The 25,921-nt window shown below is 39.0% G+C and overlaps 1 protein-coding gene and 1 long non-coding RNA gene across 2 annotated transcripts in view; one reads left to right on the forward strand and one right to left on the reverse strand.

Annotated features, from left to right (window-relative positions):
* SLC12A1 (solute carrier family 12 member 1) overlaps window positions 1-25,921 on the forward strand; it is a 111,785-nt gene that overhangs the window by 57,289 nt on the left and 28,575 nt on the right. The window contains exons 14-20 of the mRNA XM_055364185.2: window positions 385-486; window positions 2,439-2,594; window positions 6,614-6,713; window positions 9,783-9,894; window positions 18,116-18,256; window positions 20,214-20,320; window positions 25,238-25,320. Coding sequence (XP_055220160.2) covers window positions 385-486; window positions 2,439-2,594; window positions 6,614-6,713; window positions 9,783-9,894; window positions 18,116-18,256; window positions 20,214-20,320; window positions 25,238-25,320 — 801 coding nt within the window. The remainder of the gene's footprint in view (window positions 1-384; window positions 487-2,438; window positions 2,595-6,613; window positions 6,714-9,782; window positions 9,895-18,115; window positions 18,257-20,213; window positions 20,321-25,237; window positions 25,321-25,921) is intronic.
* LOC129527266 (uncharacterized) overlaps window positions 1-25,921 on the reverse strand; it is a 57,528-nt gene that overhangs the window by 16,931 nt on the left and 14,676 nt on the right. The window contains exons 3-6 of the long non-coding RNA XR_008672241.2: window positions 16,715-16,801; window positions 13,870-13,933; window positions 11,010-11,077; window positions 2,366-2,447 (exon numbers count right to left, since the gene is read on the reverse strand). This is a non-coding gene — a long non-coding RNA (uncharacterized lncRNA). The remainder of the gene's footprint in view (window positions 1-2,365; window positions 2,448-11,009; window positions 11,078-13,869; window positions 13,934-16,714; window positions 16,802-25,921) is intronic.

Genomic DNA, 25,921 nt, shown 5'->3' on the forward strand with positions numbered 1-25,921 from the left:
TGCTATTTAACTAATATCCTGCAGAGCCTACTTATTGCATACAGAACAGTTATAGAACACAGGATTAGATGCCTCCAGAAAAGCTACAGGGGAGTTAATTGTATGCCCAGTCGCACACCTACCCGTTGCCACTTGAACTTTTTGTAGGTAGAGGTCTCGATTGTCTATTTTCTGATTGGTAGGCTTTTTTATTACTTACTTTATGGAAACCCTAGCTAAGAGTAAATATGTATCCCCAAAGAAAAATGACTAACTTCTTAAACTTTGACAGATGTTCGCTATGTTTTCAATTTCCAAATAAAGTCAAGCTTCGAGGCTATAACAGCTGTTCAGCCCCTGGTCTCATCACTCATACGTACATGTTCAATTCTGTTACTTTTACAGCGGAACTGAACACCATTGCTCCCATCATCTCCAACTTTTTCCTGGCCTCATATGCACTTATTAATTTCTCCTGCTTCCATGCCTCTTATGCCAAATCTCCAGGTAAGCTGACTTCCAAACTAAAATATGCCTAAGCAAACAGTTAGGTTGTCTCAATAAAATGAAATAAATCAGTGAAAAGTGTTCAATCTGTGTTTATATGTTTCCTTATATCCTAGTGGGAAGCATAATCCACTTTATTTTGGTGAGTTTGGGGATGAGTTTTGAAATAGAAAAAGAATCATTTGAGCAATGGCCTTTTTGACCAACCGGAAAGTCAATTTTCTCCTGTGGCAATAAATTATTCATTGCAAGAGAAACCACACTTATTTCAGCAGTAGAAAAACACCACTATTTATTTCCAGGGTGAAAGTGACCACAGAAGTGGAATTAATGTATATATTTGAAACTTCCTTACTATCAAATTTGTTTCCTGCCCATGGTGCAGAAGAGAAGGATGAGTAGTTCCCATAATTACCTGCTGAGTGGAGGCAATGTAGATAGGCTGCATTGATGGTGGTGGCATCAGTGCACCCTTTGGGCTGTGGTTTAAAGCTGTTCAAAATTTCACACCAAAGAACCTTCCCCTTTCTAGTCACTCCTCACCTCTTCTTTGCTTTCATTGTCCACTACAGTTTCTTCTGCCTTTCTACCAGAATAGAGAGTTGTCATTATCTACCTTCAGAAAGTTCTCCACCTTGAGAACTTTTACCGGATATATAAACACATTTCCACTCATTGAGGGCCTGACAAGATATTAAGCCTCCTTTGGAAAAACTTGCTGCCAATAAGACAAAATATAGATGGCAGACCAATCTTAATCTAACGAATACTAGGCTACAGAAAGTAGCAGAGTATTTTTGTTTCTTTGTGTGTTTTGTTAACACAGAAATGTGTGACTCCATGCCATGTTATGGCCACTTTTGAAAAATAAGGTGAAATAATAGAGGCAGCCAGGGAAAAGAGTAAAAAAGAGAACGGGAAAGAGGGGGAGAGACAGGAAAATATAGAATAGCATATAGAGGAAGACACATGGATACACAAACCCAGAAAATGTCTGCCTCACACACACACACACACACACACACACACACACACACACACACACGGACGGGAAGCCAGACTCAGAGAAAAATAAGACTATTTTCAATGATGTTCTTGAAGTGCTATGTCCATCTTGTGGCCATTTAGAAAATTGCTCCCAAACACTTAAAAGTTCTGTTGTGTTTTGGCAACTCCTAATTTAAAACATACCCCATTCATTAACAAAAGGTGCCCTTCGTATCAGAGCTTTTCCCTCCTGTCCATACTGTCTTCCAGTTGCTTCCATTTCAGGGAACTAAGAGAACACAGAAAACTCCCACGCATGTGCGCACTGTGAGAAATATTTCCATTGCAAAATGCATGACACATTAACACATTGGGTTTAAGAAGCCTTTGCTAGCCATTAAGTTTAAAAAGCCATTTCTCCATCTTTTTTCATCAATTATTATTTCTGAAAGGGCAAGCACTGTCCTCTTAGGGTAATGGAAGCTACCAGGAAGTCAAGCAGATTGACCCTTGATGACTACTCCACCTTCTCCAAGGGAGCAAAAAGCCCATTGTTTTCTCTTTTTCTTTCTCTGACAACCAAGAAGTTTCTCCTCCCCACCTGGTAGATCCCACTCTTTCCATTCCTCCTGCCTCTTTTCAGCTCCTGATGGCATAGATACTAGATGCTTAAGGTTTGGAAGTTTGGGAAGACAATCGGGAGCACGGAGTATGGAGGGTCCTGAATGGCTTATTTTTCAGATGCTTAACATTTCCTAAACTTTACAGCATTCTATTTGGTGTAAGTACCATCTTCATAGACCAGGGACCCAAGACCATAGGAAAATAATCACAGATTCTGGAACATGGCCTAAAAGTTCTGATTCTTTATGTAAGGAAAAAGGCATGTTACCTGCATTCTTCTAATATTCAGTGCCATGATCATAGTAGAGTGGAAGTTTTCCTTCTGCATATTTTGTTTTCAGGATGGAGACCTGCGTATGGAATTTACAACATGTGGGTATCTCTTTTTGGAGCTGTTTTGTGCTGTGCAGTCATGTTTGTCATCAACTGGTGGGCAGCTGTCATCACCTATGTCATTGAATTCTTCCTTTACGTCTATGTGACTTATAAGAAGCCAGGTAAGATAATGACTGTCTGGAATAGGGTTTCCAAATCTCTCTCTAACTACTCATTTATTAAGCATTTATTGAGCAGCTTTTATGTGCTTAGGTGAGGCATATGTAAGGTGGATATTAATAATATCGTGCAATATAATAGTAACAATAGTTGGGGCCGGGTGTGGTGGCTCACGCCTGTAATCCCAGCACTTTAGGAGGCTGAGGTAGGCGGATCACAAGGTCAGGAGTTCAAGACCAGCCTGGCCAACATGGTGAAACCCCATCTCTGCTAAAAATACACAAATTAGCCAGGTGTGGTGGCGGGCCCCTGTAACCTCAGCTACTCAGGAGGCTGAGGCAGGAGGATCGCTTGAAACCAGAAAGCGGAGGTTGCAGTGAGCCAAGATCACACCACTGCACTCCAACCTGGGCAACAAGAGCGAAACTCTGTCTCAAAAAATAAGAATAAGAATAATAACAACAATAGTTAACCTTGTTGAGCACCTGTTATATACCGTGCACTCATTCAATCATCACAATACTATTAGTCCCATTTTACAGATGAAGAAACTGGGGTTCAAAGAGTTGACTACTTGCCAAAGTAATAATCAAGATGTGATGGAGCTGACCATATAACCAGAATGTATATGATACCAAACCAACCTGACAAGCTTTCCATTACATCACTTTCTGTTTCTGATGTCCTGATAAATTAGATATAGTCCCTGTCCTCAAGGAGTTCACAGAGTCACACTTAAGGAATTAATTATGATTCAATATAGTAACCACTATGAGAGTAATATGAGCAAATTGCTGAGAAAAGGGGAGGGAAGGATTAACTTTGGAATTATCCAGGAAAACTTTCCGGTTCCTAACTTATGTTCACAGAGTCAAACACTCAGTGGACATTTAACAAATATTTTTTAAATGAATAAATAAATGAGGGTTTTTTTAAATTAAAAAAAAAGCAAGCAACTGGGGTTTGGTTAATCAGAGTCAGGGAATGGTATTTTGGGCAGAAGGTGAAGCATGAATGACATTAAGGACACATGCAAGTGCGGGGCAGCATATTTGGGAAGGCTCAAGGCCTTCAACACACAGAAAGTTCCTGAGTGATGGGGAGAAGGATCACAGGGAGAGCCTGGAAGAGTTGGTGGGGGCCAGATAAATAAGAAGCGTAAAGGTCATGCCAAAGAATCTGATGTTGTGAGCAATAGGAAGATGCCACAGGCTAATCAATTGGATAAACAATTGGATCTGAACTTTGGGTGTTGACTTTAGTACCATGTATATTAAATTTAAGAGGGGCTGCAGTCAGTGCAGTGCAGGGTAACCCAGAGCCACCCTCACATTCTCCTTTCCCTTACTCTGCCAGTAAAGCAGAGCTTGTAGTAACTACCTTGGAGGGGTCTGTTTAGCTTTTATTACTTTACATATTGTTAACATCACGTATAACTTACATATGGCAAAATTCAGCCCTTTTAAATGTGCTGTCTATATGTTTTGACAAACTTGTACAGTGCTGTAACCATCATCAAGATACAGGATATTTCCATCATCCTCACAAGTTCCATTATACCCCTGTGTAGTCAATCTCCACCCTCCAACTTAGCCTCAGGCAGCTGCTTTTCTGATGTCTGATCCTGTAGCTTTGCCTTTTCCAAATTACCACATAAATAGAAACATACACGATATAGCCTTTGAGAAGACTTCCTTTCACTTAGCAGAATGCTTTTAGATTTATCCATGCTGTTGCATATGTAAGTGGTTTATTCTTTGGTATCACTGAGTAGTATTCTATTGTATGAATACATCACATATATTTTTAAATTCTATTCACCAGTTGATGGTCAACTGAGTTGTTTTCAGTTTAGGTCCACAGCACTTTATGTGGACTTATGTTTTCATTTTCCCTTGGGTAAATATCTAGTAGTGGGATTTATGATTAATAGTAAGTGTATATATAACTTTATACGAAACTGCCAAACTGTTTTCTGTGGTAGCAGTATTATTTTCCATTCCTACAAGCCATGAATGGGAGTCCTAGATGCTCCACGTGTTTGTCAGCATGTATTATTGCCAGATGATTTTTTAAAAGCCATTCTAATAGATGTGTAGTGCCACCTCATTGTGGTTTAATTTGCATTTTCCCAATGATTAACGATGTTGAACATCTTATTTGCCATCCATATATCTTTTTTAGTCAAGTGTCTGTTTAAATCTTTCGCTCATTTTTTAGTTGTTTTATTATTATTCAGTAATGAGAGTTCTTTATCTATTCTGGATGCAAATCCTTTAGTAGTATGTGTTTTGCAAATATTTTCTCTGGATCTGTGGTTTCTCTATTTTCCTTACAGTTTGTTTTGAAGAGTAAAAGTTCTAAGTTTTTGTGAAGTCTAATTTATCTTTTTTTTTTAATGGCTTACCATGTTGCATCTGATCTAAGGTATCTTTTCCTTATCCAGAGTCACAAACTTCTAGAAGTTTTAATGCTTTGGAAAGTATATTTAGGTCTATTATCCATTTTGAGTTAATTTTTGTATACGATGTGAGGTATTGTTCAAGGTTCACTTTTTACATACAAACGTCCAATTGACAAGTAGAGTTTTTATCCCTATAAAAATAAACAGCCTAAGGTATGCTTCACGCCTGATGCACAATCAACACTTAATCAATATTGATCTTCTTTATCTCCAGATAATCATTGTTCACCCATTTCCCTGGCTTTCTAGAACAAGGCTAAGGAGAATAGGTTCTGTTTGTCATCTGGGGTGTATCTGTACATTCTTGCCAGGGACTTCCTCTCATAAACCTTGGAAGATCCATTTAATATTTAAATTCGTAAAAAAAAAAAAAAAAAAAAAAAAAAAAAGACCGGGCTTCGTGGCTCACGCCTGTAATCCCAGCACTTTGGGAGGGCGAGGCGGGTGGATCACGATGTCAGGAGATGGAGACCATCCTGGCTAACACGGTGAAACTCCGTCTCTACTTAAAAAAAATACAAAAAATTAGCCGGGCGTGGTGGCGGGCGCCTGTAGTCCCAGCTACTCGGGAGGCTGAGGCAGAAGAATGGCGTGAGCCCCGGAGGCGGAGCTTGCAGTAAGTCCAGATCGCGCCACTGCACTCCAGCCTGGGTGACAGAGCCAGACTCCGTCTCAAACAAAAAGAAAAAGCGGAGGCGGGGGGAAGGGGAGGGATGATAGAGCTGACCTCCCTTATGATGAAGATTAGGGATTAGGTTCTCAAAGATCCATCTAAAATGTTTGCTAAAGAATCTTGATCCTCTTCATAGAATTCCCGTGCTATTCAGTTTTACTATTCAAAATATAAAGATTACTGCACACTATCTGTGTATACAGAAATGCTGCTTCTCCTTCCAGTTTAAGAATTTGGGCCAGGCGCGGTGGCTCACGCCTGTAATCCCAGCACTTTGAGAGACCGAGATGGGTGGATCACAAAGTCAAGAGTTTGAGACCAGTCTGGCCAATATGGTGAAACCCTGTCTCTACTAAAAATACAAAAATTATCCAGACATGGTGGCGGGTGCCTGTAGTCACAGCTACTCAGGAGGTTGAGGCACGAAAATCTCTTGAACCCGGGAGGTGGAGGTTGCAGTGAGCCAAGATCGTGCCACTGCACTCCAGCCTGGTGACAGAGTGAAACTCCATCTCAAAAAAAAAAAAAAGAATTTGTGAAGACACTTTGAATTTATTCAGGGACTGACCAGTTTCCCAAGTCTATCTGCCTGCAATGTGGTTATCGCACAGCCTCTCCCACCAAGCAAGATTTCTAGGACTGCAGTTGTACAGTCTGATCCTTTGCTGGAATGAAGCCTTCGCTTCTGAAGATTCACGTAGTATTCATAGAAGGATACAAAGTGCTTTTTAGGAAATCCCACACTATATTTTCTCTAATTTGGGCACTCATCTTTGCTGGCATAGCCAAGGAAAATCATAGAAGGGAATGACTTGTAAAAATTATTCATGGTGCACAGAGGAAAGGTCAGTGCTTTTTATGCCAATTTCCTCCTTTATCCACAGATGTGAACTGGGGCTCCTCCACACAGGCTCTTTCCTACGTGAGTGCTTTAGACAATGCTCTGGAATTAACCACAGTGGAAGACCACGTAAAAAACTTCAGGTAAAGCTGGTGTCTCAGGCATCCTGGTGTTGTTCCACCCTAGAAGTGGCTCTCCTTTATAAGAGACAAGGGCATTCAAGTAGTTATAAGCTTTAGGGGTACATTCTAAAAATAAGCAGTCATACAAAACTGCCACATTTTCATGACACCACCTCCTGTAAGTGAGTGCTTCTTTCCTTCCACACTCAGCTATGTCCATCCCAAACTACAGCCCCTCATAGTGCCAGGTGTCACCTTCCATGCGTGGAGATAGCAAGGTGGACTAAGTAATGTGACTTCAGAGAGATGATCCTAAATCCCCATACACATTACTCTGCTATTGTTTCCATTCTGCTTAAGGCTTTAGGGCTTACTGAATTCTCTTAAAAGTAACGCTTTTAGCTTTTCATTAGTTGTATCTTATTTTGAATAAAACCTCAAGCGCAACCTTGTATGAAGAATGAAAGAAAGTAACATAAAAATCTTGCTTGGAGAGGAACAGATTGCCTTGGGATTTGTGGTAAGTGGCTAGAGGAAAAAGGACAGGGGGACTGTATTAGTCCATTTTCATACTGCTATGAAGAAATACCCAAGACTGGGTAATTTATAATTTTAGAAAAAGAGGCTTAATGGACTCACCGTTCCACATGGCTGGGGAGGCCTCACAATCATGGCAGAAGGCAAGGGAAGAGCAAAGGCATGTCTTACATGGTGGCAGGCAAGGGAGTGTGTGCAGGGGAACTGCCCTTTATATAACCATCAGTTCTTGGGAGACTTATTCACTGTCATGAGAACAGCACAGGAAAAACCCACCCCCATGATTCAATTACCTCCCACTGGGTCCCTCCCACAACACATGGGGATTATGGGAACTATAATTCAAGATGAGATTTAGGTGGGGACACAGCCCAAACCATATCATTCCATCCCCGGCCCCCCCCCAAATTTCTTGTCCTCACATTTCAAAACTAATCATGCCTTCCCAACAGTCCCCCAAAGTCTTAACTCATTTCAGCATTAACTCAAAAGTCCACAGTCCAAAGTCTCATCTGAGACAAGGCATGTCCCTTCTGCCTATGAGTCTGTAAAATCAAAAGCAAGTTAGTTACTTCCTAGATACAATGGGGATACAGGCATTTGGTAAACACACCTGTTCCAAATGGAAGAAATTGGCCAAAACAAAGGGGCTACATGCCCCATGCAAGTCCGAAATCCAGTGGGGCAGTAAAATCTTAAAGCTCCAAAATGATCTCCTTTGACTCCATGTCTCATATCCAGGTCATGTTGATGCAAGGTGGGTTCCCATGGTGTTGAGCAGCTCTGCCCCTGTGGCTTTGCAGGGTACAGCCTCCCTCCTGGCTGCTTTCACTGGCTGGTGTTGAGTGTCTGCAGCTTTTCCAGGTGTACAGTGCAAACTGTCGGTGGATCTACCATTCTGGGGTCTAGAGGACTGTGGTCCTCTTCTTACAGACCTACTAGGCAGTGCCCCAGTGGGGAGTCTGTCTGGGGGCTCCAACCCCACATTTCCCTTCTACCCTAGCAGAGGTTCTCCATGAGTGCTCTGCCCCTGCAGCACACCTCTGCCTGGATATCCAGGCATTTCCATACATCCTCTGACATCTAGGTGGAGGTTCTCAAACCTCAATTCTGGTCTTCTATGCACCCACAGGACCAACACCACATGAAAGCTGCCAAGGCTTGGGACTTTCACCTTCTGAAGCCACCATCCAAGCTATACCTTGGCCCCTTTTAGCCATGGCTGGAGCAGCTAGGACAAAGGGCACCAAGTCCCTAGGCTGCACACAGCAGGGGGCCCTGGACCATGCCCAGGAAACGATATTTCCCTCCTGGGCCTCCAGGCCTGTGATGAGAGAGGCTGCTGTGAAGTTCTCTGACATGCTCTGGAAATATTTTCCCCATCGTCTTGGTGATTAGCATTTGCCTCCTTGTTACCTATGCAAATTTCTGCAGCCAGCTTAAATTTCTCCCCAGAACATGGTTTTTTCCTTTCTACTGCAAATTTTTCCAACTTTTTTGCTCTGTTTCCTCTTGAACACTTTGCTGCTTAGAAATTTCTTCTGCCAGATACCTAAATCATCTCTCTCAAGTTCAAAGTTTCACAGATTTCTAGGGCAGAGGCAAAATGCTGCCAGTCTCTTTGCACAGCAAGAGTGACCTTTACTCCAGTTCCCAAGGAGCTCTTCATCTCCATCTGAGACCACCTCAGCCTGAACTTTATTGTCCATATCACTATCAGCATTTTGGTCAAAGCCATTCAATAAGTCTCTATGAAATTCCAAACTTTTACACATCTTCCTTTCTTCTGAGCCCTCCAAGTCTCTAGGAAGTTCCAAACTTTCCCACATTTTTCTGTCTTCTTCTGAGCCCTCCAAACTGTTCCAGCCTCTGCCTGTTATATCCAGTTCCAAAGTCACTTCCACATTTTTGGGTATCTTTACAGCAGCACCCCACTCTACCAGTATGAATTGTAGTCCATTTTCATGATGCTATGGAGAAATACCCAAGACTGTGTAATTTTTCAAGAAAAAGAGATTTAATAGACTCACAGTTCCACATGGCTGAGGAAGCCTCACAATCATGGCGGAGGGTGAAGGAGGAGCAAAGTCATGTCTTACGTGGTGACAGGCAAGAGAGTGTATGCAGGGGAACTGCCCTTTATAAAACCATCAGGTCTCTTCAGACTTATTCACTACCATGAGAACAGCATGGGAACATCTGTCCCCATGATTCAATTACCTCCCACTGGGTCCCTCTCACAATACATGGGGATTATGGAAGCTACAATTCAAGATGAGATTTGGGTGGGAACACAGCCAAACCATATCAGGGACCATAAGACCACTTTTTCCTTACTTAACACTTTTGCTAGGACTAACTGAACTGAGAACACAAACATGTCAAGACAGACAGGCAGGATGATTCAAGAATACTGGTGCGAAACCCAAAATATAGATAGGGGAGAGGTTGCCCCATTTTTCCAAGCCTCTGTACCGGTCATCCCATTGCAATGGTTCTAAGGTTACAGGCTTCTTGCAGGGGCCCATTTTCACATCTTCTTTTTATTTCCAGGCCCCAGTGCATTGTCTTAACAGGGGGACCCATGACAAGACCTGCTCTCCTGGACATAACTCACGCCTTTACCAAGAACAGTGGCCTTTGCATCTGCTGTGAAGTCTTTGTGGTAAGAGCCACTTCACCCCAGGGAAGTCCTTTTTCCTCCCTGCTTATCTTGGATTATTTTGGGTGAGGAGAAAAGGTACACGCAGTGACAGGAAAATAGCAAAAAAACAGTTTATAGGAGAGCCCTCTACCTTGATTCATAGAGCAAGGACAAGCAAGAGCCCGTGATCCTGAATTTAAACAGGTAGATGTAATGTGTTTCAGATTTCATAAGAGACCAACTATAAGTGACAAATATTTCCAAATGATGGCCTTTGAGTCAAGAAAAAGATAGCTGGCTCAGAAATAAAATGAAGGCATTTGGGGTGATAACTGTCTACAGAAATATAAAAAGATGGAATGAGCCAGATAGAGCACTATTATAGAGATTAACTGATGAGGAAAGAACCAGACATAATGGCCTTAAATGACAGCACATAGAATTTAGATTAAATATTTGGATAAGTTTGATGACATTGCAGATACTCAAAAAACTAAACCAAGTTTTTCATGCCTTAGATAAACATTCAGAGCTAAATGAATTATTTTTGCCCAGGAAATACATGGTAGACTAATAATAACTTATTGGTGAGTTTCCTAAGAGGTATTCAAAACTGGTGCTAGTAATTTAATCATAACTGTTGACCAATTTCTCAAGTGTGGAGAAAGCATTAAAATAATAATAAAATAATAAGCCAAAGGGTGCATTGGCTCATGCCTGTAATCCCAGCACTTTGAGAGGCCAAAGTGGGCGGATCACCTGAGGTCAGGAGTTCGAGACCATGACAATCATGGCGAAACCCTCTCTCTACTAAAAATACAAAAATTAGCCGGGCATGGTGATGCATGCCTGTAATCCCAGCTACTCAGGAGGCTGAGGCAGGAGAATCGCTTGAACCTGGGAGGTGGAGGTTATGGTGAGTCAAGATCACACCACTGCATTCCAGCCTGGGCTACAGAGCAAGACTCCATAATAATAATAATAATAATAAAGTCTAAGTCCTCCGCACTAGCCCACCTCTACTTGTATTCCCTCTCTCTCTCTCTCTCTCTATCACACACACACACACACACACACACACACACCACTCAAAATTCTCAGCTATCAATGCATTTTTATAGTACTTAAGTACTTACGTATTCTTCAAACCATTTTTCTTCAAAGCATTTTTCTACAGTTTTTCTTATTGGAGCCACACAATAGCCTAGTGAAGCAGGAAAGAAAAGTAGCCCTGTTCCCATTTTAGTGATTGGGAAAGTGAGATTCAGGAAAATTAAATTATTGCACTGGATCACATGACAAGAAAGTGGCAGAGCCAAGATATCAGTCCAGGCCACACAAGTGTGCTAAGTGTCACGCCTTGAGGAGAAAGCCTTAGCACACTTGCATCCTTGGGAGTACTATCGAAATCCAGCACCACTACTTAAATCTCCAATACCTGCCAAGGAACAGGGCTGTCAGGAAGTCAGGTGACTTTAGAGCCAGTCAACTCTGCCATGATGCTGGGGGCTAATTTACCACATGTCATCTTGATCAGCACTTAAGCATTTTTTACACTTGGCAATATTCTAAATGCTTTATGAAGCAGTTGTTCATATTCTCTTTCCTCTCAGTGCTTATATGACAGTAATTCAAACAATATAACTTAATGCAATTATCTGGTAGGAGATGGAGAGACTCCTACTAAGTACTTGTGAGATTGACAGGTTAAGTAATGACCAACTGTGACTTCAGAGAAATTTTAAAATCTTATCAAGCACCCCTCTCTCATATTATCAACTCTGGTGCCCTGGATTGGTGGATTTCATTTTGGCCAATATAATATAGGAGCCAGTTTTGATGAAATAAGCAGTTTGGGGTGTTTTTCTTCTCCAGCAATTTAGAGAAAACTAAGTTTAGCAGGCAATAAAATATCTTTAGGACTGAAGAAATAAACTGGGAGTATAAACAGTCATCTATTGGCAAAGGAGAAAGGGTCTCCTCAGAAACAAAAGAGATTGCTTTTAATTAACCATTTGCTGCTTTAACTATAATACAGGAGGATAGTGCTGGAATATCATTTCATTTGAAGTAGGCACCTCAGTCTGTGCCACCAATGGCCCTGTTTGTTTGACACATATGTTGAGCTGCATTATACATTACTATACTGGTCTCTCCATGTAGGGCCCAAGAGTCCTGCTCCAAGGTGCCAAGGTTCTCTTGGGGACAGAAAATAGTTACTGCATCAGTTAATGACTTTCCAGTTAGTTACTTTGTATGAGCTCCTGGGGCTGCAGATGTTGACAGCATTTTTAGACTCTAGGCTCAGTCGTCAATCATCTTTGCAAAGAAACAGATGGAAGGGGATATATGGGGAGTAAGTATGCCATTAGAAATTTTTTTCCAAAAGCACAATGGTTGATGGTTAGGCCAACCTTGTGGAAAATGTTAAATAGTGATGATAATAAGAGAAAGACAATTTAGTTTTTAAGTCTAGAAAGATGGTGCTCATGGGCTTTTGAGAATAACAGTCAAGTTTCAAATCATTATTTTGCCACCTATTAGCCGTGAGTCCCTTAGGCACATAATTTCATCTCTCTGTGCCTTAATTTTCTCAGTTGTAAAATGAAAATAATGAAAATAGCACCTATGTTATAGAGTTGCTATTTGAATTATAGAAGATAAGCTTTCTAATGCTGAGTCTGGTGTCCCTCAAAGAGTAAATGCTCAATTAACTTTCATTGTTATTGTCAATATCATTATTTTTGGTATGCTATAGTTGCTATTTTTATTCCAGAAATATATTACCTTCAATAAAAACCTAAAGCATGCCTTCTTAGAAAAACCAGGTCCAGACACTGGATTTTGAACTTTTTAAGTGTGCAGCAGTTTGATCATGATGTAACAGTGAGATATGTGCTTCCACCCACTAATCACAAGACAGCAGGCTCTGGGCTCCATCCTTCTGGTGGCCCACAGCTATTGAAGTACTTGCTTTAAGTGCTGTTACATTACCAGAAAGGAGCAAGACGTAGAACTCATTGGCATTTTGATGTGGGTGGGTAGAGGGAAAACGTGTGGCCACAGCTGTCATTTCCTGCAACTGCAGCATGGTAAATCATTATTTGATTTGAAATTAAGAGAGCTGTACTCTTTGCTGGGCCCCAAGCACCCGCTGTGGCCTTCCAACTATCCAGCTAACTCTTAACACTCTCCGCAGGCCTCTTCCTCTCTCTTGCTTTTTTACTATTCAGCTTAAAGATTTCAAGTGAGCAACTCTTCATCAAGGTAAATTTGGGGACCCATTCTAAAGAATCCAGCTTCGTAATTTAAAAAATCTGTCTATTCTTCTCTTTTGAACTAACAAAATAAATAAATGACATATTTCTATCCCAATAGGCTTTATATTAAATATGTGCATCATTTGTTCTTTTGTACCTATCATTCTTATCACCATAGGAAGACACAGGGAGGAAAACTCCACCTTGTAGTATCCCCCTCATATTTCTAAGCATAGCCAAGTTCAACAGGTTCAGCAAAAGGTAAGTTATTAGTTAAAAGTTGCAAGTTGCATCCTCCACCAGTTTTACCCTATGTATCCTGACACATATAAGCACTGCCTTTGTCAATGAGTTTCCTTACTTATGTCATTCATAGTAGATGCAGAGATATCCAAACCAATCATCCCAGATAACTTAGTTTGAATTTATGTACCTGTAATTCTCTGGGCACACTATGTTCAGTTCTAGAAGTCTTATGGGATCAGTTGACACTTACCTTTCCCAGGTGCAAAGGCATCATACTGCAGCAGTTCCTTATTCATATGCTTCTCAATTTTACATTTAAAAATAGGAATTTTTTTATTAAAATGAATAAACAGATATACGTTTAAGTATCAAAAGTTAATTGAATTGAAAGTCGATTCCATTGATCTGGGATTTGGAACACAAATCAGATAAAGTCATTATTGTCCAAAAACACGCCACTTACCTCTTTTCTCAATTTTGCTTGTCTTACCTTGCAAAAGGCTTTCAGGTTTACAGTGGCATCTTTTATCAAGTACATTGTGTTGTGCTGGTGGCTGAAGAAATAAGAATTTTTTAAAAAGATTGATTCTGTTTTTAAATTTTGAAACACTAAAAAAATTAATTAGGTTGAATCATATAAAATTTGCATTTTTATAGATCAAAATCGTTTGATACTGGCAGTTTCATATGGCTCACTATATAAAATTAAATGAGACCTTTAATTTATATTCTACTTTTCCTAATTAATGACTGTTAACATTTTGGGCCACATGCAGTGAGTCCCTGCCTAAAAAAGAAAAAAGAAAAAAAAAATTGGTTATAGAAGCTTCTACTCACTTTATTTTTATTTATTTATTTATTTATTTATTTATTTATTTATTTGAGACAGAATCTCCCTCTGTCACTTAAGCTGGAGTACAATGGCGCAATCATAGCTCACTGCAGCCTTGAGCTCCCAGGCTCAAGCAATCCTCCCGCCTCAGCCTTCCCAGTGTCCGGGACTACAGGCATGTGCCACCACACCCAGCTAATTTTTGTATTTTTTGTAGAGATAGGGTTTTGCCATGTTGCCCAGGCTGGTCTCCAACTCCTGGGCTCAAGCGATTTGCCCTCCTCGACCTCCCAAAGTCCATTATAGGTATGAGCCATTGCACTCGGCCTTCCACTCACTTTTTAAATGAAATAAGCCATTACAGATCAAGTTAAAGCCCCTTTTAATACCACTCCAGACCCCTGGTTCTCTCTGTCCCCAGAGGCAATGTTATCTGAATTTTATGGGTATTCTTCTCATCATTTCACACACGGATACCAAAATGTAAATCTATTTTCATTCATGTTTTTCTTACTCATTAATGTTACTTTAAACCTGATTGTCCTCTCCTGTAAAGGAGGAAAGGGATGGACTTTAACCGGCTCTCTCTTAGACTTTTACCCTGTTTCTTTTTCTCTTTTTTTTTCTAAAAAATTATAAAATATCTTAAGAAAACCTAAAGCTCTCTTTGAATTCTCTGTTTGAGGCGTTCTCAATAAATCTCACAGAAGACACCTACCTCTTAACTCTTGAACTGCATAAGGAAGGCAGTTCAAGCCCTTATAACCCAGGGAAAACTAAATTCTCATTTCTTCTTCTATCTTTCAGCCTCCTCTTAATCTCAAATTTCACATCCACCAAGGAAAAAATGTATTCTTTCTAGATGCATCTTATTTTTTTTTATCAGTGAGCCTCTGTTATGATGTTAATAAAATAGTGACATGACCAAATATTGAAAGAATGAAATGATCTATGAATGGGCACTAGCATGTATGGTAAGATAATATGGACCAAATCAGAAAGGGAAAAATTTTCTTTCCCACAATTCCAACCAAAGCAGCCATGAAAACAAAGACAGACTAATAAGACTCTCAACGCTAAAAAAAAAGAAAAAAGTTGGAAGGAATACTGCACTTGGTGAATTCCTCTGTTTGATCCGAATGGGGTTGGAACCCCTTTACAAACTCTTTTTCATGATAGTCACGTATTTAAAGTAACATCACATCAACTTCTCCACACTACATAATTAGAAATGCTTTACCCCTTTCTCAATTAATATCAAAGTTATAATATATACAAGATTTTTAAAGCTTCTTTGTTTGAATCCTGAATTAATTTATGTACTTATATTTTGGATCCCAACTGAAGCTAATCTCTACAATATTATAATGGGGTAGTAAAATTCATTTTTGTAACTATGGCATATTTGAATGTTGAATAATTGTGTTCCAGTATGTCTTTTCTCTTTGTTAGTTTGCTTTATTCTTACTACATTTGTATTGCAGCCTTCCTTGCTTCGCATTAATAAGTGTGCTACAATGATGTTATAATCGTTTTTAGCAAAGAGAGATTCTGCATGAAACATTTTTATGACTTCTCAATATGGCAAGTTTAGGCATTAAAGTAAATCTCTGTCACAATTAATGTTTAATCTGGATTTTTATAATACTAACAGACATACATTAGACTGTATTTATTTAAATAAATGCCATTCTCCCCAGGGGTTCACAGTCACTGTGGTACAACTCACTACACTGATGGTTCAAAGTATTTCCTGTTTGTTATTCTTCTATCTAATGGCTGCTGTAACCACTGAACTTCCTTGAATAAAATATTCTTTCTTTTTTTGCAGTTGATGAAGTTTAGAATGCTCAAAGAAGGACTAGTGATTCAAAATGCATTGACAATCTGGAAACCTGAGCTAAATTGATCCACAATGGCATATCTTTCCTTAGACTAGGTCATCTAGTATAGTAACTACCCTGCCAATCTCTCTGCCTTTTCTATCTTCATGGAAGTTTCTTGTTTTTAAATTTTCCTTTAATGGGAAGTCAACCAAACTGTTTTGAAAAGCTGGCAGGTTCTAGGAAATATGCTGGAAAAAATAAGAATATAAAGAGTCTGATCCAATTTAAATAGAATATTAAAATGGAAGGGACCCTAGAGATTGAATGTTGTGTAATAGAAATATATTATGTGCCATATATGTAATTTAAAATTTTCTAGTAGCCAATTAAAAAGGAAAAAGAAATAGGTAAAGTTATTTTTAATAATATTGTATTAACCCAGTGTGTCCAAAATATTGTAATTTCAATATAGAATCAATATAGAAACATTAATGAGATATTTTACATTCTTTTTTGTAGTAGGACGTTGAAATCCAGTGTGTAGTTTATGCATCCAGCATATCTCAATGTGAACCAGCCACATTTCAAATGTTCAATAGCAGCATGGATATACAGGCTATCATATTGGGCAGTGATGACCTAGGCAATTGCCTGAGTTTTATCAATGTAGAACATACCTCAAGAGAGGACAAATGGCAGACCCAGGCTGTCAGCCAGTCAGTGCCAGATCTCAACCCAACATTCTGACTCACAGTTCAGTGTTCCTGCAAGCACAGTGGTAAAATCACATCCGGGGCTTTGATGACATTGCACTAGGTACTTTATTATTACTACTTAAAGCAACCTTGCAGGAGCAAGAGTTTATCCTTATTTTCAGAATAAGATATAAAAGCTCAGAGATAAGGAATTACCTCCTCAGGCTTAGATCTGAGACCTGTTTTGTCTGACCGCAAAGCCTGGGCTTTTTTTTTTTTTTCATGCATCCCAATGTCCTTTCTCTCCAATCTAAGACCCTTTAAGACCGTGACTCCAAGTGTGGTCTGTCTAAGGAGCAGCAGCATCTGTTGCCTCCAGGAGTTTGTTAGAAATGCAAAATCTTGAGCCCTGCTTCAATACCTACAAGGCTGCATTTTATCAAGATCCCAAGTGATTCATGTAAAATCTAAGCCATCTCAACAAAATACAAATCTCTCTATAAATTAAAAGAATTTCCTGGGAAAATGGATTTATACCCTGTCAGACATATGGCAGATAATCAGAAATAACTTTTGGATTGAATTACATCATGAGAAGAAAAGAACTAGCTTGGACATTTAAGGAAGGAGAAATAAAAATAGAATTTTTCATTAAAAAATGTGTTTCCAGAACTAAATCTTGAAATTATAAAATGCCTTATCAACCGTCACAACACCTGTCTTCTTCCCTCTTAATCTCTTCCACTCTTCTTAGGTCATAGGTATGTAAACCTTTGTTCCCACCAAATTCATTGAATGACAAGGAAATGTTAATGTATTTGAATGGAAGTGTGGCAACATTACACAGGGAAAAGTGGTATAAGGGTATTTTTGCCACACAATAAAGCAATGCATCAGCCAAACAAAATTGACAAGATGTGCAGTTCATGGCAGGATTTGCAGGTCACCATGTTCTACCTCCCATGGAGCTCTGTCCATTTCTTGAAATTAGGCTCCAGCTGAGATTTCTTTGGTGTTCCTGAAAGTGGCTCTCGCTAATGAGTCAAAGGTTGATTGTGTATTTATCCTAAGCCTCTTCAATCACATTTTCAGTATTTTCCTTGTGTCATGTTGCCCTCAGCTCTTCCTTTCATTCAGTGTCAGGCAGTAAATTAAGCAGATGTTAATCAGTCTAGATGTTTTGGGTAGAAAATGAATGGTGTGAATACCACAGGTCATCTCCAAAAGGCTGAATCTGCGGAACCCTGTTCAGTGAGGTGTTTTTCCCTCTTTCCCATTTCTTAACTCAATGGGGCATTGCTGGCTATTTTTGTCCTTTAGAAAACAACAGCAATGTGATATATAATAGCAGGGTTCTAACCAATATTTCATTGTGTCACACAGGGACCGCGCAAACTGTGTGTTAAGGAGATGAACAGTGGCATGGCGAAAAAACAGGCCTGGCTTATAAAGAACAAAATCAAGGCTTTTTATGCTGCAGTGGCGGCAGACTGTTTCAGGGATGGTGTCCGAAGTCTTCTTCAGGTAAGGCTGCATTGAGGGAATGAGCACAGAGGCAAAAGACAATTAGTGCTCCATGTTAATAAGGCTCCCGAAGTGAACGGCTGTAGTTAGGCAGCCAAGCATCAGAGATCAGTGCAGATGGTTAAGGGATTATTTTGAATTCCTGGGTATAGGCAAAGCTAGAACAAAAGCAGAGAAGTTCTATTACAATGAACTATGAATGATACACTGGAAATGGAAAATGAGGTTGCCTTTGGCCACCAGCATACATTCTGCCCCCGTACTTATTGAAATGCAAATTTGTTCTGGTGGTTGACGACATTCAGGATCCTATTGAAACTTCAAACTATTTTTATATCTCATACTGCATATAGCAATGCTCAAGTCAGGCATTCTTTTCCTTTTTTCTTTTGCAAATGGTGTTAGGGCAGCTGCTAGACCAACTAAATTAATGCATGGTGACCTGGGCGTAAAATCTCCCTATCCTCCTGAATTATTTCCAGAATGTTGAATAAAATGTAATAATCTCTACAGCTCAACCTTAAATCCCATAGTTCTCACATCTTTTCTCCCTTATTTTTTCCTTTTTCCTTCATCTCTGCTATAGTAAGTACATAAAATCTTTCCCTAGTTCTGATCTTCATAATTTAGAGTGACAAAGAATCCTTAAAACAATCCAAGAGACCCTCAGAAATTGTAGAGCTTGGCTTTCCGAGCATTTTGGGTTTAATATGGTTGAAAACCCTAATTATATATATATGAAATGGTGCATTTGGCTTTCAGAGTTACTGTATTTCAGAGTGTCAGAAGTCAGAACTGCATCCAGGTAACTCAGATGCGCATGCAGGCAGGAAAGAAAAAATATTGGTTAAGCTTAATTGGTAATATTTTGGAGCTTAAGAGTATTTGATGCAATCCTGTGCCTAATTTCCCTTAAGAACACTTGCAAAGTAGATGCACATACAGAGAAACAATTTCTGCAAAACCTATTACCCACAATGAGCCTCTTTTCATCTGTTATTAATTTGCTAAACCATGGAAATAGGTGTTATTGCAAGATGCTGATTTTTCTTTCAGTACCAAGTTAGTTTTCAATAGCTCTTTGGTTAAATATGTTGTCACTATTAGTCATTTATTATAAAATTATCATAGAAGATTTGTAAAATAATATTTTCAACTAGGAATGGGAATATGGACATAAAATAAGAGCAGGGAAAGAAAAGACACAAGTATGAAAAAGAATTATTAGAATCCAGAAGAAATGGTAGAAAATTTGAACATGCATACATTCATATGAATTTCTTCACATAAAAAGTGAAGCACAGGAGAACCATGGCAAAAGGACAAGACATAGCACTATGCAATTCATAGGTGCTTAGTAATATTGTTGAATTAAATTTGATTAACTGGAAGCTGTATGCTGTCATCTAATGAAGGGAAACAACACTTCTGATATGGAAGATGGCTATTAATGATACTGTCACATAAAAGAATTAGGTTTTGGAAACATAATTCAGTCACTCTTCAATAAATAACATAAATAGAGATTTCAGTGATCCTTGTACATAAGAATTTTCCAAACATGGATTTTATTGCTAATGACATTATGGATATAACAGGTGGAAATGAGCTTTGAACCACTAAGTTACAACATGCATACCAACAGTTAAGCTGACCCTCACTTGATTTTAAATTATTGAACCATTTTAATGACTGTGTCAGAAGAAATGCAAATGACTGCTAATTTAGAAAAGCTACATTTCTGTCACCTAAAATCCATTTATAGCTGGGATGATTTAGAATTAATCTTTCCATTTTATGCTTGGGTACGGGCATGAAGGACATGCACTAAAATGTAATCTAATCTTCAGAATCTTCAGAACATTACTTCAGTGCTCCTTTAGACATTATTTTTCATTTGTGATGGTAGTTTCCCAGTACGGTAAGGATTGCCCACGTTTTTATGTCCTCTGTTTAGGCCTCAGGCTTAGGAAGAATGAAACCAAACACTCTGGTGATTGGATATAAGAAAAACTGGAGGAAAGCTCCCTTGACAGAGATTGAGAACTACGTGGGAATCATACAGTAAGTGATGGCTTTCAAGATGTGTTCTTGTTTATAAAGCACTAAGCAGGGCAGTACGTAACTTGTACTGCACATAACACTGTTGTGTCAGATTCAATTGCCTGAGAAGAGTACATTCCCCTGGTACTCTGACTTCTTTTCCAATGTGAAAAAAACACCACCAATAATAGAGTTTGAGGGAATCAGAGTGTCAGAGGAGGCAGGGTGAGAGAAACACCAGTGTCAGAGAAAAAAGTAAATGTTCAGAGTTACAACCTTAAAATCTATTTACAAGATTAAAAGTAAAGCACAGCTAAGCAAGGAGAAATTCTTCTTTCAAAACACCTGGAATCTTGGGTTGGCTGCTGTCTCCAATTCAGTCATTGTCTTCTTCTGAGCCTCTGATAATTCGTTCACTATCCCAGAGCCCTATATCTCCCTCTGCTAAGAGGCTCCCATATGCCAGGTGCTTCTGCTACCAGGTGGAGCATCATTGGCTTGTGCACAGAATGTGAGTTTCCGGTGGTACATAACCTCTAATAGCTAAATATTTGAGGAGACTTAGGATGTAAGTAATAATGATAGATCTTAAAGGACTAGCAGGCCGCAGGCTAATGTCTTTAACATGTATTATCTCATTTAATTCTCATAAGAAGATTTCGAAGGAAGTACTAATATTTTTTCCCATTCCACAAGTGGAGACAAAGACATTAAAAATTAAGTAGCATGCTGAAAAATCTCAGCATTTAGTGACAGAGCTGGAATTCCAACCCAGGACTATCCAAATTCAAAGTTGAAACTCATGACTATAACGCTATGCTTTCTCTATATATTATATACTCCAAAACAAGTATTACATATTTTATACTATATATATTATATATTACATACTCCAAAGTATTTTATATATATATTATATACTCCAAGTATATATATATTATTCATATATATATATACATACACACAATTGTGGAGTATATAATATATACTTATGTGTGTATGTGTGTGTGTATATATATATACACACATAAGTATTATAACATTATATACTCCAAAATTGTATATATATATACACACACACACAGTTTTGGAGTATATAATATATAATACTTAGAGTATATATATATATATATATATACACACACACATAATACTTGGAGTATATAATATGTAATATTTGGAGTATTATATATATACATATATACTCCAAGTATTACCTGGCTTGGTTTCTTCCTTTGAATAAGAGAAAACAAATTCTACACATACAGAGAGAAACACTGTAGAAAGTTGAGCTTTCAACCAGGCCTGGTGGCTCACCCCTGTAATCCCAGCATTTTGGGAGGCCAAGGCGGGTGGATTACCTGAGGTCAGGAGTTCCAGACCAGCCTGGCCAACATGGTGAAACCCCGTCTCTACTAAAAATACAAAAATTAGCTGGGCATGGTGGTGGGCGCCTACTTGGGAGGCCGAGGCAGGAGAATTACTTGAACCTGGGAGGTGAAGGTTGCAGTGAGCTGAGATTGTGCCACTGCACTCCAGCCTGGGCAACAAGATTAAAACTCTGCCTCAAAAAAAAAAAAAAGAAAAGAAAGTTCAGCATTTCTTCTAGGCTTGAAAATACTTAATCAGACTCCAGAGCGGCAATGTTAGCTATGCCCAAAAGCCATCTTTTGTGTCAACATCTCTGGAAATGGAAGGTTTCCTGTGTCTGGGATCTGGCTTCACTTTGATTTCAGACTACAGGGTACATGACATACCCTGAGAGATACAGCTGCACTTCAAAGTTCATCCTATCCAAGGAAAACAAGTATACGCTTAACACTTCTTAAAGCAGGCTATTTCTTCTACCCCTTGTTATTATAATCATAACATTTATCATTATATTGAGCAGATTTATGCAACATATTAACAAAAGCATTCTTAGTTCTACTGAAAGGAAGCACAAGAAAATAACTTTTATCTTCTGAACGTACAGACATTACTGAACAAACAGAAATTCACTCAACAGTCTTTCTAATGTGAGGAACCTATATATTAAGTGCATTGTGCTTCCCAAACGTATAAAGCCTGGGTGCCGCGTACTGTCATCTGGCTCCTGCTGGTGTTATAAGTTCAGTAAGTTAAGGCTAAACCAGGTGATCGGGATCAGAATTTTACCAGCCTCAGCAAACAGTATTTTGATATATTTAGAATCATAGTCAGTTGCTGATCAGACATTCTTGGAAATTGACCAGATCTGTCCTCTGTTACCCAGATTCTTCAGTAAAATTTCATCTTCACCTTGGGGAACAAAAGGGATGGGGGGGGGGGAAAAGAGCAAATAGGAAGTAACGTGTAAATCTTCAATGAAATAGTCCATTATTTGATACAGAATTACCTTGGACTATCTTCCAATCTCTCTACCATCCCAAACATTCTAGAAATCCAAAGGGAGCAAAATAATCAAACCCAGTAATACTGAACCAAGGAGGCTTCTGGCTTTTATGACAAATTAATAATAGATCTCCTTGGTAATAAAGTTCAATATTAGGGTGACCCAGATGTGTACTAGTATAAAACCTAGCTGGACTGGTAAAGTTAAATGACTTTTCTAGCACAGCAATGGGGCTAATAATGACAATCATGTATCCATATTACATTTCCCTTTCCAATTTTTGTGGCTTTATGACTTAAATCACAGTATTATTGTTAACACAGGTGTATTATTATAAGACTATAGTATTTTACCATTTTTCTTTGAATAAAAGATTTTAAATGTCTGTAATATTCTTAAGTATGGTTTAGTTTTTTGTTTGTTTGTTTGTTTGTTTTTTAAGACAGAGTCTCGCTCTGTTGCCCAGGCTGAAGTGCAGTGGCGCTATCTTGGCTCACTGCAACCTCCAGCTCCCAGGTTCAAGCGACTCTCCTGTCTCAGCCTACCAAGTAAGCAGGACTACAGGTGCACACCACCATGCCCAGCTAATTTTTATATTTCTTAGTAGAGATGGGGTTTCACCATGTTGGCCAGGTTAGTCTTGAACTCCTGACCTCAGGTGATCCACCGCCTTGGCCTCCCAGAGTGTTTGGATTACAGACATGAGCCATCTTGCCCAGCCAAGTATGGTTTAATTTTAATTAGAATTTGTATATATTAGTTTTCAATGGCTGCCAATAACAAATTACCTCAAATTTAGTGGCTTAAAACAATACTTTAGGCTGGGCGCAGTGGCTCACACCTATAATCCCAGCACTTTGGGAGGCCAAGGTGGGCAGATCACTTGAGGTCACGAGTTTGAGACAAACCTGGTCAAGATGATGAAACCCAACCTCTACTAAAAATACAAACATTAGCCTGGCGTGGTGGTGCACACCTGTAATTCCAGCTACTCAGCAGGTTGAGGCAGAATTGCTTGAACCTGGGAGACGGAGGTTGCAGTGAGCCAATATCACACCACTGCGCTCCAGCCTGTGTGGCAGAGCCAGACTGTCAAAAAAAAAAAAAAAAAAAAAAAAACCTACACTTGATTATCTTACAGTTCTGTCGATTAGTCTGGCACGTGTGGGCCAGGCTGCATTCCCTTCCGGAGGCTCTAGGATACATTTCTGACCTTGCCTTTTCCAGCTTCCAGAAGCTCCCCTCATGTGGGTGTGGCTCAGGAATGCCTTTCTCAATCTTCAAAGCCAGCGATGGCTGGTCAAGTTCCTCTCACACCACATTACTGTGACCTCCTTTTATGCCTCCTAATTTCACTTTTAAGTACTCTTGTGATTACTCTTGTCCCATCCAGGTAATCTAGGATAATCTCCCCATCTCAAAGTCCTTAACCGAATCACATCTGCCAAGTCCCTTTTGCCATGTAAGGAAGTACATTCACAGGTTCCAGGAATTAGGATACTTTGACGGTGCATTATTCTACCTAACATAGAATCCAAATTTTTTTGTGGAGCACATTGTCTACTTTTTATAATTGAGGACAATCAGAAACAAGATTTGTTTATGAGGAATTTACTTTGTGACAGCTTGTGCCAGAATAGACCTATTCTGTTAAGATTACTTATGGTTTGGATTTTGAGTGGATATTCATATTGCACCAAACTTATGTATACCAAATGAAAATTCAGATTTACCTAGGCCATTGGAAACCGTTTGCATATGGTGGGACAATTGTTTCTGGGGTAGGATGACCTAATGGCAAGAAGTCGTTAAGTTTTAGATCCATAGAAGTATAAACAAAGGACCTCCCAATGAAAAAAATTTAAATGACTCAAAGTATTAATTGACTTGCTTCCATATTTAGCACCAGAGAAAACATTTATCTCTTAAACTTTAATCTCTTCAAACAGAGATAAAAGAAAGACAGACTTTATTTCTCTTCTAGGTAATCTAATTCCTTTGGGTTGAATACAGAGAAAACACAAGCGCCAGTATGTAGAGTTGCCATGAAAAAGCATTGCTCCAAATGACCGGTTTAGAGTCAATTCTGAAAATTCTATAGAGGAACTGGAGACATTTCTAACCATGAACTTGATGTCAGAAATGTTACAGGAGTCCTTCTGGGAGGCGGCCAGGTTGGGGGTGGTGGCTAATCATTTCAAAGAGTCTTTGCAGTCTGTAAACTCTCTGATCTAAATATACCAGTGATTGTTTTGCTCACTGTATAAAAGATTTGATTATTTTTAAAAGATGCAACAAGCTCTTAATCAAAATTCTGATTTATAGTATTATTTGAACAAATTGGCTAAAGTGAATAATTTAGTTACCTCTACCCAAAATATACTTTAAAAAGGCATAGGGGAAGAACAAACAAACAAACAAATGCATCAGCTCTTGGCTATATTCTAAGGTGGATTTTAATAGTTTCATTATATCAAAATCCTAGAAGCAAGTGTAATACTAGTCCAAAGCTTGAGGATTAAAAGAGCCATTTAAAACGCTGACTGCTTTGCTTCCTCTTTCAGTGATGCATTTGATTTTGAGATTGGCGTGGTTATAGTCAGAATCAGCCAAGGATTTGACATCTCTCAGGTTCTTCAGGTGCAAGGTATGTACTTTCTTTATTCAACCAACAAGTATTTATTGAGCACCTACTTTGTGCCTGACATTGTTATGGGATACAGCAGGGCACAATATAGACAAAACTCCTTGACAGTGGAGCTTACATTCTAGTGCTACTCGTAGTGCATATAGTTCCCCCAGTATTTTCTCCAATGCTAAGACAAGTAGCCTTTGCCCTGCTAACCAGAAATATAGAGGAATTCAAGGTAGTCATCAATTATTTTTCTTATCACAAAACCACAAAGCCAGCATCAAGGAAAATAAACACCTTCGGTAAAATAACCTGCCAAATTAATTTCTGCAAGATGTTTCAGAAAATGAAGATTAATTCTTTCCTTGGAAAAACACGTATTTTGCTTTTGAGAGTCTATGAACTGGTTTGTAGCTAACATGGAAATGAGCCTGAATGTATCATGCTGTGAATCACTAATCTAAGTCAGAGGCAGAAACACTAATTCAGATGAGTGACTCTTTGTTTTTTCCCTGTAGAGAATTTGGTATACTTGCTTAGTCTTAGAATTTAAACATACTCTTTTGTGTATGAAATAAAGAACATATTGATATACTTACTGAAAAATTAGCACAAG

Source organism: Gorilla gorilla, chromosome 16 (assembly GCF_029281585.2).
Source record: "Gorilla gorilla gorilla isolate KB3781 chromosome 16, NHGRI_mGorGor1-v2.1_pri, whole genome shotgun sequence".
Taxonomy (NCBI): Eukaryota; Metazoa; Chordata; class Mammalia; order Primates; family Hominidae; genus Gorilla; species Gorilla gorilla.